The 17,593-nt window shown below is 30.4% G+C and overlaps 3 protein-coding genes across 3 annotated transcripts; all 3 read left to right on the forward strand.

Moving 5' to 3' along the window:
* Positions 1–6,804: 6,804 nt before the first annotated feature.
* LOC106440034 (CASP-like protein 1E1) lies at positions 6,805–8,489 on the forward strand. Its single transcript, XM_013881615.3, has 2 exons — positions 6,805–7,361; positions 8,018–8,489. Exons 1-2 carry the CDS (start codon positions 7,120–7,122, stop codon positions 8,346–8,348), a joined length of 573 nt encoding a protein of 190 aa, XP_013737069.2. The 5' UTR covers positions 6,805–7,119; the 3' UTR covers positions 8,349–8,489.
* Positions 8,490–9,852: 1,363 nt separating this feature from the next.
* On the forward strand, positions 9,853–11,731 carry LOC106419156. The gene is made up of 3 exons (XM_022693064.2): positions 9,853–10,579; positions 10,991–11,259; positions 11,351–11,731. The coding sequence occupies exons 1-3, from the start codon at positions 10,186–10,188 to the stop codon at positions 11,381–11,383; spliced, it is 696 nt and encodes a 231-aa protein (XP_022548785.2). The 5' UTR covers positions 9,853–10,185; the 3' UTR covers positions 11,384–11,731.
* Positions 11,732–14,467: 2,736 nt separating this feature from the next.
* On the forward strand, positions 14,468–15,110 carry LOC106419174 (monothiol glutaredoxin-S4-like). The gene has a single exon (XM_013859926.3). It carries the CDS (start codon positions 14,621–14,623, stop codon positions 14,927–14,929), a length of 309 nt encoding a protein of 102 aa, XP_013715380.1. The 5' UTR covers positions 14,468–14,620; the 3' UTR covers positions 14,930–15,110.
* The last annotated feature ends 2,483 nt before the right edge of the window (positions 15,111–17,593 follow it).

Genomic DNA, 17,593 nt, shown 5'->3' on the forward strand with positions numbered 1-17,593 from the left:
GGGAGCTTTAATTTAGCCCCTTTTATATAGTAGGATAATTGTCTTTTATCCTTCATTAAAAGTGAGAGTAAAAATGTGTAAACATGAAAAGTTGTACTATGAATGTGTTATTTGTGGTAATTTCCCATAAAACGAATATAAAAGCACATCATTATAATTGTTTGCCAATGTAGGTTTTCTTTTTATATAGTAGTGATGTTTTAAATTTTAAAATACAAATTATGGACCATTTTACACTGTCTATCATAAAATACTAATTCCACACACATACACTATAAAATTCGATGAAAATTGAAACCTACTAGCAAACCCACCAAAATAATAAAAAATTAACACTTCCAAATACTCATGCTTCGTCCTTTTTTTTTAAAAAAAAGGAAGTTTGGCAATAAAAAATAAACAAACAAACTATCTTCACTTCAAAAATCCAATTTTTTATAATTAAATTAAATTATGTTCACTTCAAATACATATTCTTTAATTAAATTAAATTAAAGGAAAGAAATCCAATTTTTTTTTAAAACAAACAAACTATAAGTTTATAACTACGCTCACTTCAAAAAAGTATAAAAAATATAAAAGATGGGCAATAAAAAAATAAATCCCATTGTTATGTGTGCAGATCATGCAGCCGAATATCACAATAACCAGAGCGACAACCTCGGACCGCAACCAATAATCATTAGGATCATTAGAATGTGGCCCATCACAAATCACAAAAACAAAAATGCTTTCTTAGGAACACTTTTCATTTATCTTGACATCTAGGTTTGTCTAAAAAATATTATGTTTTTATTATTCCAACTACATTTGAAATGATAACTTTAAACCACTCAACAGGAACAAAAAATGTACCAACGGTTCGAAGAAGGGAAAATTTATCACATTAGATATTTTAATCTCCTTTCCAATAACCAACGGTACATGCTTACAGTTCAACCAAACATAATCAATATCAATGAGACAACAATTATTACACAGATTGAAGAAAACATTCCACCAATACCTTCATGCATATTCCGGCCCCAAAGCTACCCCCAGTTGATTAGCTTAGCAAGTGCAACCAATTTTCTCCCAGGTAAAAAAAAAACCATTCCCGGTCTCGCAAACAAATAAATTTTCTTTTTTCTCACTAAAAACAAATTATTATCACAGATGTTGTTGGCCGAATATGCCTCATCCAAGGAAGTGATATATATATAACAAGAACACAGATACAAAGATCATCATTGCATTGCGTTTACATTGGTACTAACACTTTATTAAATAATATTTATTTTAAGCAATAAATATATAATACAATCATTATTTGTAGATCCAAAATGGTACGTCTAACTATCTGGAACAACAAGGCAGAAAATTTCAGGGAGCTAAATCGCATATCTACCAGGAAAAACTAAATTGTAATCATCACAAGTATCATTTCACGGTTACATGAAGGTAATAAACTAAACATAAAGTTTATGCCAAAATAAATGCTTACAAATAATTTACTTTTTCAGGGAAATTATCACTTACAACCACACATGGATCGCGCTTTTACTTCGACACCGACATTGATATCATACAACGCTTCCAAAAGAGGAATAAACTGTTATCTTAAGCCTAATAGGTAACGATACCACTAAATACTCAAAAATATTCATTTCTCCTACGAAAATTGATTGCTCAACACAATATATTATTCAAATTTACTGTTATTTAAAAAAGAGAAAATGATCACCGCATCACATTCAAACCAAAACTCTATGGTTAAATCTACAATACACAAAATTAACAAACAACTTCTTAAACTAAAAAACTACCAATCAAAAGTATAAATTTAATTAATTTGAACATGTTATCCGCGCGTAGCGCGGACACCGGATCTAGTAGTCTTAAAAGGTGTTGTACAATCATGAATTTTAAAAGAGTTTGAATCTAGCCATAATTTCTTGTTTGCATAATTGATTTGAAATTTTACTTTACTCAATTAAGACTTTAAATATTTCATAAAAAAATCTATTGATTTTCAAAACTAAAATATTTTTTTGTATTTAGGATCATCTGAAATAAAGTCCAACAGATTTTCATGACCTATTATTAAAAACAAACTTCAAGATATATTGTATAGATTTTAGAATCTGCAGATAATTTTTTTATATATTAATCCATCAGTTTCATAAAGAGTGTCATTTAGATACTTTTTACACATATTAACAAACGCATTAAAATATATTTATATTTTCATTAATATCACATATCTAGCCAATAGTATTTTAAATAAATCGATTTATTTATAAAATCAATGTATTTTGTAATTAATTTTGAACTGAAAGTTTGTATAAATTGCATTGATATTATAAAATGACACTCTTTGTGAAACAAGAAAAATGAGCTAAGTGACACTTAATATAAAACAGAGTGAGTATTTTTTAAATCTTATAACTTATAATCTAAACTAGATAATTTATTTGATAAAATTAGAAACAATAATATCGTCATCAGTGCAAAGCTTTTACAACAATGTATATATATATAAATTCTGAATACTATAGTATATCCTGAATAAAATATGTTAACTATATTATACAGTATTCATTATTCTCAAAGCATTTTGCTGGAAAGTGCGGTGTCCTCTAAAGTTAAAGCATTTTCTTTGGCAGTTGGTGTCCGGTTGTATAGCGGTTAAGCAAATCCTTAAAGCAAAAGGGATACAAGGAGACACTTGCTGTGCTCGGTGTGGCGATCCGGAGGAATCAATAAACCATGTGTTTTTTTAATGTCCTCCAGCACGCCAAGTGTGGACACTTTCTAGAATCCCTTCGAATCCAAACCTTTTCTCAATTGGCTCACTTTTTGCTAACGTGGACCACCTTTTTTGGAGAGTTAACCCAAAAATGGAGGACCATCACTTTGCCTAGATATTATGGTACATTTGGAAGGGTCAGAACAACAAAGTGTTTAGTAACCTGGATGTTGATCCGAGGGAAACGCTCCGATTAGCAGAAGTTGAATCAACACTATGGGCTGAGGCACATGTCATTATTGATCATAGGTTGACACGGGAAGTACATGCTAGGCCGGATTTAGGAAACACTTGAAGATGGTGTTTCACAGACGGTTCTTGAAAAGATAAGAATGTTTTTTCAGGACAAGGATGGTTCAGTATGTTACTAGGGTTTGATGGTTTATTAGGAGCAAAGAATGTAAGTGCATGCCTCTCACCTCTTCATTCGGAGATAGAGGCTTTAATTTAGGCAATGGAATGTATGAGAAACTTAAGGCAGTTTCAGGGTACGTTTGCGACGGATTGTTCCCAATTGGTGAAGATGGTTTCGGAACCAGAAAAATGACCAGCATTTGATAGCTACTTGGAGGATATCAAGCTTTTGCGATGCAGTTTCGTCAACTCAGATATCGTTCATGTTTCTAGGACGAAGAACATAAGGGCGGATAGCTTGGCACGTAGTGTTAGGAAACAACCGTCTTTTGTCGTGCACATGGACGCAGAGTCACCACCTTGGTTTACAGAGTCTATTTGAGTCTGTAAATGTTTGCTGTAAAAAAAAAGTAAAAAAACTATAATTGACCACTTAGCCGTGCTCTTAATGATGGAATTTCACGTATTTGGATAAAAATTTCGTGGAATTAGTCTTTGATCATGCAAAGCCTTTGGAATTTCCCGGTTATAAAAAGAAAACAGAAAACAAATAATAGATCATAGATAAACACATATATTTTGAATTAATATATTTACTGGTACTTAGCCGTGCTCTTGGAATTTCACGTATTTGGATAAAAATTTCGTAGAATTAGTCTTTGATCATGCAAAGCCTTTGGAATTTCCCGGTTATAAAAAGAAAACAGAAAACAAATAATAGATCATAGATAAACACATATATTTTGAATTAATATATTTACATGTACATCATCATTATTCAAAGAGTGGCCTAATTCAAACAATGAAAAATGTAGCAGAATGAACATGGAATATGAGAAATATATTATCATGATACTATTTTATTTCAACAAAAATACTATTTTATTGTTTTATTTTATTATTAACTCTATTTTTTTATTAACGTCCAAAAAGATATTATTTTATTGTTTTATTTGATTATTGACTCTATTTATATAAAATCTGAGTGAGGAGCTTCTCTCTCTTCTTCGTTCTCTCTCTACGATCTTTCACGAAGAGAAGATCGAGATAGCTCTGTTTTGTCGCTGGTTTCTCCCGGCGATTCTGTCTCTGGTATACTCGGTCCGTTCGATGAGTATAGCCTGCTTTTGTCTCCCGTGGCTTGCGGTTTCCTCGACGGAGCTGTCCGGCTTTTGTCTCCATGTCACGCTCTTCTCGATGGTGACGGCATCTTAGCACCGGGGTTCTCCCGGTTTTGTTGATCGATGTTTCCCGTTCTTCTTTTCCCAATCGCCTCTCTTTCCTTAGCCTTGATGAAGATCGACGGTGGTGGGATCGATTGTAGGCGATTCGTTCTTCTGGAAACATAGATCCGGTGTACGACTTGAACAACCGTGAAGATAGTTCCATGGTGAGCTGTTCTTCAGCGGTAAAACTTTGCTTGACGGCGGAGTTCCGTCGAGTCTCCCTCCAATCGCCGGTGGAAGGCGGTCCGTTCTTTCCTTGACGCGTGTTTTACAGCGCCGGGCACTCGTCCACGTGGTGGGACGCGTGGATGCCTTCCTCAACGGTTTTCTTCCTTTTGGGCTTGAGGCCCAAGGAGTTTGTTATCGGGCCTGTTGTTTGGGCTTTGTTGTTTTTTTTATGTTGGGCTTGGTCCGGTTTGGGCCATGACCCGGTTAATAAAATATATGTGTAAAAAAAAATCTATATTTATATCAACGTCCATTTTATAAAAGGCAACTCCCATTATATCAACGCCAATCCATAACGTGTACGTAAGGAGATGTTTTAAGCAGGGTTTCTGGTTTAGGGAGCGAGTGTAGCTTGACGGAACAATTACATTTACTAATGATAGTTTTATTTTTGGTGACCCATTATTTTAAACAACCGCTTTTCAAAACATACATCGAATTTGAAATTACTCTATAAATAAAGTATTGTCTTCTTTATTTGTTCATGATTGTATTTTCAACATCATTTTGTAGTAAATTATGTAGTTGGGTTGGAGATGATCTAATAGAAACTGATCAAACATTAATCTAGGACCATTATGTGTAAAATTAATTTTGGAAATCTGTTATTGAAGGTTCATGCATCAGAGAAATAATCTGACAAATTAGTTAAGGTATATGAAATATCATCATTTGTATATTATAATACAATATTAATTTTAGCAGAGAAATATCAAATACATGATGAAATAACAGATTGCATGAAGGTCTCGTTAGAGCATTTCCAAAGGACACTATATAACTTCAAATATGAAGTTTTTTGTTTTCCAAAAAGGAACTTCAAAACTTTAAATTTGAAGTTTCGAGGAGTGAAACTCTATATTTGAAGTTTCACTACTTCAAATTTCAAATTTGAAGTTTCATATTTTTATTAGCATTTTGGTCCCTACACATAACATTTATGATTCATAAATATTTACTTGTTTATTGTTTTAATCCTTATAAAAATTATATCTCATAAATATTTTAAGTTTTGTTTATAAAATCTAAGTTTTACACATAAAATTAAATAAAACTTTAAAATAAGATTTAAAATATTTAAAACTAGATTTAGACAACAAAAATATACAAAAGAAACTTAACAAAAAAGCTTTTAGAAAATCACATGAAGACATAACTATTACACAAATTTAAATATTACAACACCACTAATAGTCAGGTAAGTTTGATCAGGAACCTTCAAAATTTCTAAATATTGTCCAATTTTTTTTTGTGTAACTGAAGATAGTTGTTGTTGTTGATGATGTCTTTTCGTACAATTCTTTCTTGTTCATATTGAGTATATTCAGGAGTATTAATATCATCGATAAAAGTTAGTCTTTTTAGCAATATTTTATGTTTCTTTTTTATTTTCTTGTTCTGATCTAATGTATTTATAAGTATTAATATCACCCGATTTCAACATTCTTTTATCTCTAATCTACAAATTAAGAATGAGGAGGGACATTTTTACTTCGAAATGCACTAGTAGATCATATATGCATTACGGAAATCACTTTATGGAATAATATGGTATTTTGCTTGAAGTTTAATATTAATTAAGTCATTTTTTAAAAAATATATTTTAATATAATATTTTATTAATTAATATTGTTGTAGTATGTTTATATATGTGCTAGTTATTTATAAATATTTTATGAATTTAAATTAGTTATGACAAATATAAGAACCATATTATAAAATACAAATAGTTCTGAAGTTGAGTTTGAAGTTTTGCTCTCGGAGAAAAACACATTTAAACTTCAAATATATAGTTTTAGAAACTTCAAAATAGAGTTTATTTTTAGAGATGCTTTTAGAATAAAGCTACACTTTATAAAGCTATCGCTAAATTTATTTTTATATTGTATTTTTCAATATAGCACATATATTTTCTCGTGTAATAATTTGTTTTGGAAAATTCTGAATATTAACTTTCTAAAATTTTGTTTTTTCCAATCATTTTATCATAGGAAAATATCTATACTGCTTGAAAAATAGACGTTAAAACTTAAAAGATATCAAAATATCGGTAATTGCTATTAAAAATAAACCATTCGAGATTGAATATCAATGTGTAGTGTGTACATATCAGTGTTACCTAATCTGACACTTGCAATGAACACCCTAAAAGTCGCAAACTCCACAAAGTCTTTTCTTCTCCCCAACTAATGTATTCACACATTTGTTTTTTTGTCGTTTCGACGACGTGTTCACACTTCATTTTACATATCTATATAAACTATTTTAACCTCTCTCGCGCCACATAAACCCAAAGCCACGCAGACATCATTATTACTATCCACATTTGAGGTGTGTTATGTAAGCATACACCTTTTTTCTTGAAACATTAAGCTTATACCATTCCGGCAAAAAACAGTATACAATACAGTATACTTCTCTCTACTCACAACTCGAGAGCTTGGAGTGAGAAGTTGGGAAAAGGTAATCATTTATTATTTCTCTCTCTCTATATATCTATTTCACTCTTTGGAGTGAGACGCGATGGAACAAGAGCGCAAGAACAATATGAACGGGATGGAAATGGAAAAAGGAAAGAGGGAGAGTGGGTCGAGAAAAGGTCTTGAATTAACGATGAGAGTGTTGGCTTTGGTTCTTACAATGGTGGCTGCAACTGTACTTGGTGTCGCGAAACAGACAAAGGTTGTGTCTATTAAGCTTATTCCAACTTTGCCTCCTCTTGATGTCTCGACAACAGCCAAAGCTTCTTACTTGTCTGCCTTTGTGTAAGCCTCTCTCTATTATTTCTCATTTCCACATACGACCATGAATTGATTGTTATAAACACAACTTTTACATGCGTAGATAAAACGAAAAAATCAAAAATTTAAATTATAGATTAGTTTTTGTTTTATTAATTATTCACTAATTTTTTTAAATGAAATATGTTTACGGAACGATTCATAGATATGACATTTAAGATCTTTTTTCGTTTTAACATCTTGGACTTTATTAAAAAAAAAAATCCTCATGGAGAGCACGAGATATAGATACTGGTTCATAAAAGTGGTAACTAAGACCATCTACAATGGTTCGTTCTATTTTGCTTAATTACCGTTAATTACTGATTTTTATGTGTTATATGTCCGTGTATAACAGTCATACATGTGTCCACGTATATAGAATAATATAAAATCATTGACAGATAGACAGTGTTTAGTATTCGTAAATAATTTAATCTTATCATAAATGTCCAACTACCCAAAAAAAATTTCATAACAGCGATGTTGGTCCACAGAAAATTTAATGTACACTGACTGTAGCTTGCATGACGAGCAATAAATAAACAACTTTTTAATACTAATTATAAAAACAAGACAAATTCATATAGCTTGCTTAAAATACAGAAATTAAGCAATATATGATTAAACAAATGCTGTAGGTACAACATTTCGGCAAACGCTATAGCTTGCGGTTACGCAGCAATCTCGATAGCGGTTCTGATGATCTGCAAAGGCAGAAGAAGCAAAGGGTTGTTAATGGCGGTTTTGATAGGAGATCTTGTAATGGTGGGTTTGCTATTTTCTGGCACTGGAGCCGCCGGTGCAATCGGGCTAATGGGTTCACAAGGGAATAAACATGTGATGTGGAAGAAAGTTTGTAACGTCTTTGGAAAGTTCTGTCACCAAGCTGCTGCTTCTGTTGCCATCACTCTTATTGCTTCAATTGTGTTTATGCTTCTTGTTGTTCTTGATGCTATGAAGCTTCCTTAAATTTTTAATACCCTAAAACAATGCTTTAATTTGCTGTTTCTGCTTGTTTCTTGTCATTTGTTATGTGTAAAGTCATTATCAACAATCATGCAACTGTCTATTTGCTTTTAATGTTTTATCAAATTGTATTCTTTAGTCAAATCGTTACCTTTACTATATAGCATGACATGCTACTAAAGTGAAATATAGATGTAAGTTGTGACCACTGACAATTTTTTTTTTCATTTTTTTTTTATCAAAAGACAATTTTACTAAGAGAAAATTCCTTTTTAACTACTCAAATGTTCTTTTACAATTTGAGGCTTACACACAAAAAGGGGACAATTCTTCTTATTATGGGCCCAGTACCTAAGAGCATCATTATACCAAAGCCTCTTCTTAGGTCTTAATTTTTTTTTAATACTTTAAGTAGTTAAAGTGAGGTTAAGAGACATAACTAAAAGACCTGTACAATTAACGCCTCTAATGCAAGTTTCTTATTTAGGGATTCTTAAAAAAACGTCATGAGAAGAAGATGTCATATAGAATTTTTATTGTTTTGTGAATAAAATTTGTGATAAGAGAAGGAGACAAAGAGTAACCGTAGAATGCATGAAACTGAATAGTCGAACCGTAGAATGCATGAAACTGAATAGTCGAACCATATTCTGCTTATTTTTGTCAAATTCTTTTTTTTTTTGATAAAAGCCTTCATTAATTTAAAATATTTACAAACAAGAGTAAAACATTACGATAGAAAAACAGAATAACAAGGAGAGAGAAAGAAGAAGCTAGGAGGATGTAGGTGAAGCACGAAGCTCTTTCTAAAACCGAAAGAAATCAGATCGTGAGCCAAAGCTCAAGAAGAGATCCACCGCATGGTCTGCCCATTTTTTTCAGCACCGTTGCAGGAGGACGCGTTACTACATCATGTAGCCTTAAATGTCGTTCTTCCCAAATCTCATAGTACATACAAGCATGAAGCATGCCAGGCCTGAAACACGCTAAAGTAGTAGCTGTGGAACGAGGTTGGAGTGACAGCCATTGGAAATTGCATTCGCCAAATTTTTCTTTCCAAATTTAGTTTTTGTCAATTTCACATATTGGAAATTGCATTCACTAACAAAAAAAACCCTAATTTACTAACTAAAATTACACCCCCTCTCTTCTTTTTCTTTTTTCCTATTTCTCTTTATCATCTATCTCCAAAACTAATTTTTCTTTTTTCTATTATTTCACAAATAAGCGCTTCGCATATTCTAGTACTAAAACATGCATTCACATTTTTATTTTATCTGCCAGTGGAACCTCTTTTTTTTATAACCAAATTCCATAAACTCCACTTAAATGATAAAAGTTATACTGTTTTTTCTTGTCGATCTACGGTAGTCAAATTACTAGTTACGTTAGACCAATCATACTTTTTTTTCGTTTCAATCAATACATACAACAACTTTAGTTTAAACTTTCTTTAAAGAACAAAAATTTGTTTATTTATAAAGGTATTTTTCTATTTCCCCTCAATATTTTTATTTTAGGATGCCTCCCATGTCTCTCTAACTAAATATAACCTTTCTATTCTATTAATAAGAAACGGAAAACTAAATAATTCAAATTTCTTTTGAAAAAAGGTATAGCCTTAAGTTTGGAACACCAAGCAACATCTAAAAAAATATCAAAAGAACCATTTTCTAACAAAAGCGAATCACAACGCAAAAAACCAACAATAACTGGAATTGGTTTATCGTTCACTTAAATGTGCTTCATTAAAAATCCATCAAAAAGATTCATCCTTTCCATCAACATATTGCTTTTCTTTTCTTCATAGAATCAACTTATTTTAATTACAGAAATAAAAATGGGTTGTGGAAAATCAAAACACGATGTTGTTACGGGAAACACCAGGACGGTTAGAAAACCCTTAGATGCTGAATCAGTGAAGGGTAAAGAAAATGAGACAATAAGAAAACAAGAAAGCTGCCAATGCCAGAAAAGCACCGACGTCGCCGCTGCGGTTTCTGCAGACCGGCCAGATACCACCTTGGAAAACAATACCAAGAAGGAAAAAGAAACTAAAGTAGATTGTGGAGAGAAGCCAGAGGAAAGGGAAGCTGGGGAAGATGAACACAAAGCAGAGGAAAAGGAAACCACCATTTTGCCGCCGGTAATGGCAGTAGTGCCAGAAAATATTGTGACGGAGGAAACATCCAACGACGTAAATGAGAACGTTTTGATTGTGGATAAACAAAATGGTACGCAAATTATATATATACCTTATAATTTACAAATTATATTGTCCACCTACTAATCTAATAAAATGATACTCTCTTCTTGAAAACTAGATCGGACAAGAAAACCGTAAATAAATTAGTTCATTGGCTACCATTTTTAAAAAATAAGTATTTCACGAAGATCATGTTTGTTTTACTAACCCTCTATTAATCAATTAATGTTGTGTTTCAAAAAAAAAAAAGTTGGCTATTTAACGAAAAAACCATGTATCTTGTCATGCTTTCATCATTTCCATGCGGTTTATATTGTCTAAAACATTTATTTTATATAGAAATTATACACCTAATGTAGATTATAAGTATTTTTTTTTCCCTCAGAGTTGTTTGTGTATTGTGTAGAAAACATTGACGCATGTTTTTCGGTTTGAATAGCAGAGGAAGGTGATATTGAGACGGTGGTCGAAGAGGAAAAAAGTATCGACGATAAAATTTCGGGTGATGTCGACACTGAAATTTCACCTCCTGAGATTGAAGAACCAAAACCAGATGTACAAACTTCGGAAACAACAGAATCAGAAGTTCAAGATACTTTAACTACAGAGAATGTAGATATTGTGGCAGCAGAAAACGTAGAAACTGCGTCCACAGATCACGATGAAGTTCCGGTTTTAAAGGACGAAGATAAAGTTGATCATGTAGAGGTATATATAAGTTAAATAATTAGTTTGATATCATAGTTATGATACAAGAAATATCTTACATAACTTGCCTTTCCGTTTTGGGGTTGTGTAGGAAAATCTGGCAAAGGAAGTTGAGTCGGCATGAACAAAACAAACATATCGATCAACTTTAATCCATTTATAAAAACACTCCATGCACCACAAAATCAAATCTATTGTTTCTTTATTTGGTAATATATTTGAAAAACGATATTCAATGACTGTATTTTGTTTCGTTTAAACATATTTATCACTTTTGGTGGAAAAACATATTTAAAACTTTAATATAGATGGAATAAAGGTTTGATTGTTTTAGCAGGAAAAAAAAATCGATTGTTTGTTGTTACAAATCAAAGATGCACAAATGAAGAATTGAAGGAACTTTTGTGTGTTATTGCAGAATGTTTATACACACATATACACTACAAGACCTTATTCTTGCTTGCCTATTCTCTATGATTACAATCAGCTATTTACAAAAATACAGAATAATGTAATTGCACAATCGAAGAAATTGATATTTGATACTATGTACTATGTAGGACCGCGACTGGTTCCAACATTATTAATCAGCTACCGTTACATTTTTCTATATAGAGATATGCAAGCACATACATATCATAATAAATCAGTGTTATTGAAAAATAACTTTCAAAAAAAAAGATATGCAAGCAGGAATCTAATTATGTAATGTACACTGAAAATAAAAAACTTTATCATGATGTAAAGAATGAGATAAAATTTATATTATTATTTACGCATAACATTCTCCAAAACAGATAATCAACTGAAAATTAAAGACGAAATACCTCTAGTAGGTAAAGAATTGTAGAGTTCCAAAAAAAAAAAAGGTAAAGAATTTATACAATAAGTTAATGTTACTGTAAGTCAAGACGATAACGAAACTGAATCATGTTGGACGCTTTGCTAGAGAATAATCGAAAAGAGAGAACATCGGTTTTGTTTGCTTTAAAGATTAAGAGCTTCTACTTAAAGCTCTTTTACATGGCAAAGTTGTATTGTAAAATAAAGTTTGATTTTGTACTTGGGTTTATCATATCAAAATATATCTGAATAGGGTTTTATAGATTTGACAAAAAAAAACGATAACATATGATGTAATATCACTTGTATGAAATTTATGGAAAGGGTTTTCTTAAAACAAAATGGAGAACTAATTCAAATAACTAGCTGTTTACCATGTTACTGATGGTCTGTTGAAAATATGTAAATTAACATCACATATTAGATGTCAACTTTTTTTTTGAACATTGAAGAAGGCCAACTTTTATCCTAGAGTTCATCATTTAAAAACGCAAAATTTATCAGTTTCGTCATGGATATATATATATACATAGCTCAAAAGTAAAAATAACTACTTTAGTTTGTATGGTTTTAATTTGTATGAAATATTAAGCGTTAACTATTAATTTTATATAATCGTCCTATGCCAAAAAACATAAAATGTGTGTTTGCTGATTGTTATCTAGCTAGTCAGACGTGAAAATTAGCTGCAAGTTGTATAAATTTGATATCTGGATCTTATAACAAATCTATCAAGTATAATCAGAAAAAGTATTTTTTTATCAATTTAAAGATAGTTTTGAATTTGGATAAATCCATCACTAAATTCTTCACTATCCATAACAAAGTTTTCTTGGAAGTGATTGTTCAACCTCATTATAGAAAATGGCATTCTAACTATTACACCAAAGTGTGTACAGAATTGGATTCTACCATATAATGAACTTTGTTAGATTGTTACATATTTATTCCATGTTATAGGACGGTACGGGCCAGTTGGGGAATTAGATGTGATTTGGCATATTATGTACATACATATATGTGTCGGTACGTGAATCACGTACACTGAAAATCATAAGAAACTTTTATCTTGACATAAGAATAACGACTCTTGAGATCAACATTGGGCCACCATTTAAATCATTGAAAGGCGCAAAATAAAAAATGTGACTTAACATTTCAGTTGTTTTATTTTGGAATACAACTTGCCTGCTTCTCTATCAAATCCATCTTCTTAGCCATGAGTTTGACTTGACATAACTTTTATTCATCGAATAGGGAATAAAGCTCAAGTTGGTTTGATTCTTGAAGCTTGACATCGTAATATTCGAACTTCATGCATGACGATAAGGCTAAAACGGAACCACATAGTTTACCTTTTTCTCACAAGTGGTCAGGATTATTGAGGTAATATCATGCGATCTCTAATTTCACAAATATTGAAGAAGCAAATGAGCTGAAAACTTTATATCTAAGCTTAGCACCTGTATTGAAGAAGCAAATGAGCGTCTTAAGACGTATCTAAAAGTTAAACTATCTCAAAGGGGGTGGCAACGATCAAATTTGTATGTAAAATCGAATTTTCAGCACAGCGCCTGTATAAACCTGATGATAAAAATCAACATTAAACCGGTTACAAAAATAATTATAAGACAATAAAAATCACAAAACATTGAACAATTACACTTTTCACCTTTTTTATAACATATAGTTATTTTGGTAATTAGTTGCACAAAATACTTATATTAGAAAATAAAACTTTCGTATCAAACTAAAAGATTGGAAGCTATCTTTAGACGTGTTAAAAAAAAGGAAAGCTATCTTTAGATTATTCTAGTTTTCAAGAATGTAACAAACTAAATAATGCGACATAAGAAAATGCGATACTGCAGTTCTTTTACAGCTCAATAAATCGAAAGACCGTACTACTTATAAACATCACATGATTCGTCCGTATCATAATATATTCCCCACAGCTAAGATTTTGTAATATCAACTGGGAAAGGGATTTTTTACCCAAAAAAAAAACTGGGAAAGGGATAAAACAGTGTTTGAGTTTTCTTTTTTTTTTCTTTTTTTTTTTGATAAAAAAAAAAGAAGACTCAAACACTGTGTTTCCCTTTCTCAGTTGATAACCCTTTTTGATCCTTTAGTCTGTAATAGCCACGAGTAACTCAACCGACCATAACTCCAACTTTTTACATATATTCCCACCATCTTAACAATCTTTTGTTATTTAAAAAATGTGGGAACATAGTATTGAAAACCAGACACGTACATTATCCCCAAGATGAGAGAACCAAGATTTCGAACAATAGCATAGAATCTTCATTTCATTTGTCTGCATGCCTTTGTGAAGATGCTATATATAGGAACACTTATAGCCGATCTTATTACATCAAACACAAGAATTCAAAGTCACTTTTCTCATCTTCGTCCCAAAATTCCTAAAGCTTTCCAGTTTCCACATTTCCCCTAAGTTGAAATTTTTTCATATTCTAAAAGGAAAATTCTTCCAGAAACCATACTTTTATCACCGATGGAGAAGCTACAAAAGATGGTATCCGAGAAACCTGTTGTGATATTCAGTAAGAACTCGTGCTGCATGTCCCACACAATCAAGACTCTCTTTGTCGACTTTGGCGTGAACCCAACGATCTATGAGTTAGATGAGATCAACAGAGGTAAGGAGATAGAACAAGCACTGGCTCAGCTAGGCTGCAGCCCGACTGTTCCTGTGGTGTTCATAGGAGCCCAACTCGTTGGTGGAGCCAATCAAGTCATGAGTCTTCATCTCAATCGCTCTCTCGTCCCAATGCTTAAGCGCGTTGGAGCGTTATGGGTTTGATTATAAACGCACACAATATTCTAATGTTTTGTAAGAACAAGATGAAACTAAAAAAATGAGATCATCTATACATATATTTGAAGTAAGTCTATCTAAGTTTTGAGGAGATAATGAGTCTACCTATTTTTAAATCGTGCAATTATTGAAGTCAGCTAAAAAATAATAATATATCTTTCTAAAATTTCGGTGTTCAACCCGGATAAATATAAATAGTGCACCCGAATGGCTCAGTCCAATCGTACCTACAATCCAACATTCTCCTAATATGGTTACATAAATAAACGATATTTATATAGAAAATTTTAAATAGTAACCTTCACACAGTATCTGAATAACAACAATGGTATAATCGGAAAGTGTTTTTCTTTTGCTTACAAATTTGGTAATCGGAAAGTTAGATCGGGGAAACATGCATGTGACATTGTGAAGCTAATAGTTCCGGTGTTGTATATTAACTCGTCCAAAGATTTTGTGAACTCGTTTTGTAAATCTCTGACGAAGATTTCGGCAACAGGCCACCCTCCTCCTTCCCACGAAATATCTAGGGACTTCATCTCTGTCCGCTATTGTTTTTAAGTTCGGTCTTCAGAGTTTTTAAGTTCGGTCTATCGACAACAACCAATCAGGTTGAGAACACAACACACAATATCTCAAAATCTTGACAAAATGGTGTTTAAGTCGTAATCAGAAACCTTAAAAGAACAAAACATTTGTAGGTCAATTTTGTGTTCCATTAAAGATTCATTACTTACATATTGTGTCATTTTAATATAATTCAATATCACACATGAAATTAAGAGACATTAGATATTCTTTAATATGGTTTTCCGTTAAAGATTATTTTCATTTATTCATTTTTTTATCCTAACAAAATTGTATATACAATATGTGCTTAATGAAATATCTAAGTACTAGATCACGATCCGCGCTTTGCGCGAGATGGACATTATATATAAAAATTATTTTATGTATTATATTTTTTATATATTATGAAGAAATATATATTAAATAATTAAAAGTCAGTAACTATTTCATATATAATTAAATTGCTGTGAACATATAAATCAATTTTATTAATCCAAACAATTATTTGATAGAATATATGAGTCTACCTATTAATTTTATTAATTTATAATTTAAAAAAAATTAAGTTGTCAATGTTTGTCCAAAGTTTTTACCAAAACAAATTGTTCAAAATATGTTTTGAAATTAAAATATTTATGTATTTAAAATGATATATTTTAATCTTAATATTAATTAGATTATATTATTTACTTATATGATTTTGTAATCATTTATATTTTTTTATATATATAAATCTATTTTAATCTTAATAATGATTTAAATTAGATTTTTTTACTTATATGGTTTTGCAATCATTTGTATTTTGTCATAAGAAAAAATTCAAACTATTGATCACCAAATTTGAATACGAGACTTTGGACAGTTTTAATAATTTATACTCATTTTTTAAAATTCAAAATTTAACTTATATAGAAAAATCTAATTTTTATTATATGGTTAACGCAGTTGTTTTAATTTATTTTAATTTGTTAAAGTTAGTCAAATATGATAGCATATACGCTAATTTTTATCAAATATTTATTATTCAAAATTATTAATTATCATATATACTTTAGGCAGATTAGGTAATTCCGTAATTTTTATTTAAAAAATAATAAAAAACATAATAATGTATTTACTACATGTTTCTTCTTAAATAAGTTTATGTTCTGTCTTGCCATTAGCTAAACGGGTTCAGACTTTGTAGTTTAAACGCTTCTGTTTAACTTTTATTAAAAACCGCAATCATCATTGAAATGTGAGTGACTGATGAATGGTGAAATCCTAATACTATTTTGTTTGAGTTGTATTAAAATAAACTACAATAATGATAGTAACACGCAAAAAAAAAATGATTCTAAACAAAACTGAATCCGAAAGAAATATTGAACTATTCGTACTTTAGATTTTATGTTTTAAATCTGAACTAGATTTGGACCCGCACAACCGTGCGGGTATTTTTTTTTTTTATATATATTTTACATAATTAGAATATATTTTTAAAGTTACTTATATATTTAAATGTTTATATATAATTATTTTAAATATAACAATTTTATAGTTTTCATGTTGTAAGTTAATTGATTATTTCAAATCATCACATATATTTGGTATTTTTTATTATATATATTTTAAAATTATTTTTTATTCAATTATTATGATCCTGATCCGTAATTCAAAACGCTAACTTTTCTTTATCAATATTTTTTTATGTTTATTCATTTAATAAAATAACTATATATATATATAACGTTTAAGATAAGTTAATTTTATACATGAATTATCTAATTTACTAATGTTAACCCGTTCTACCAATATATTATATTAATTTATCAGTTTAAAATAATTTTATCTTATTTAGTTAAATACAATGTTTTATTTTAAAATGATAGATATTACTATAAAGTAGTAAAATTTGATATAATTTTTTTCATTTTATAAAAGATAACTGAGTATATATATATATATATATATTAATGTATAATAACATTAATTTCATTACTAATTACAAAATTAGTGAAAATATTTATATACAGTTTTTGATAATTAAGATATTGTTATAATGTTTTTCAACAAATTTGTTAAGAAAATTAAATATAT

The sequence above is a fragment of the Brassica napus genome, chromosome A3, assembly GCF_020379485.1.
Source record: "Brassica napus cultivar Da-Ae chromosome A3, Da-Ae, whole genome shotgun sequence".
Lineage (NCBI taxonomy): Eukaryota > Viridiplantae > Streptophyta > Magnoliopsida > Brassicales > Brassicaceae > Brassica > Brassica napus.

Coding starts and splice junctions, on each gene's coding strand:
- LOC106440034 (XM_013881615.3), top strand. CDS start 7,120: ATGGAACAAGAGCGCAAGAACAATATGAACGGGATGGAAATGGAAAAA. Junction 7,362..8,017: donor TCTTACTTGTCTGCCTTTGT/GTAAGCCTCTCT, acceptor CAAATGCTGTAG/GTACAACATTTCGGCAAACG.
- LOC106419156 (XM_022693064.2), top strand. CDS start 10,186: ATGGGTTGTGGAAAATCAAAACACGATGTTGTTACGGGAAACACCAGG. Junction 10,580..10,990: donor GATTGTGGATAAACAAAATG/GTACGCAAATTA, acceptor CGGTTTGAATAG/CAGAGGAAGGTGATATTGAG. Junction 11,260..11,350: donor ATAAAGTTGATCATGTAGAG/GTATATATAAGT, acceptor GGGGTTGTGTAG/GAAAATCTGGCAAAGGAAGT.
- LOC106419174 (XM_013859926.3), top strand. CDS start 14,621: ATGGAGAAGCTACAAAAGATGGTATCCGAGAAACCTGTTGTGATATTC.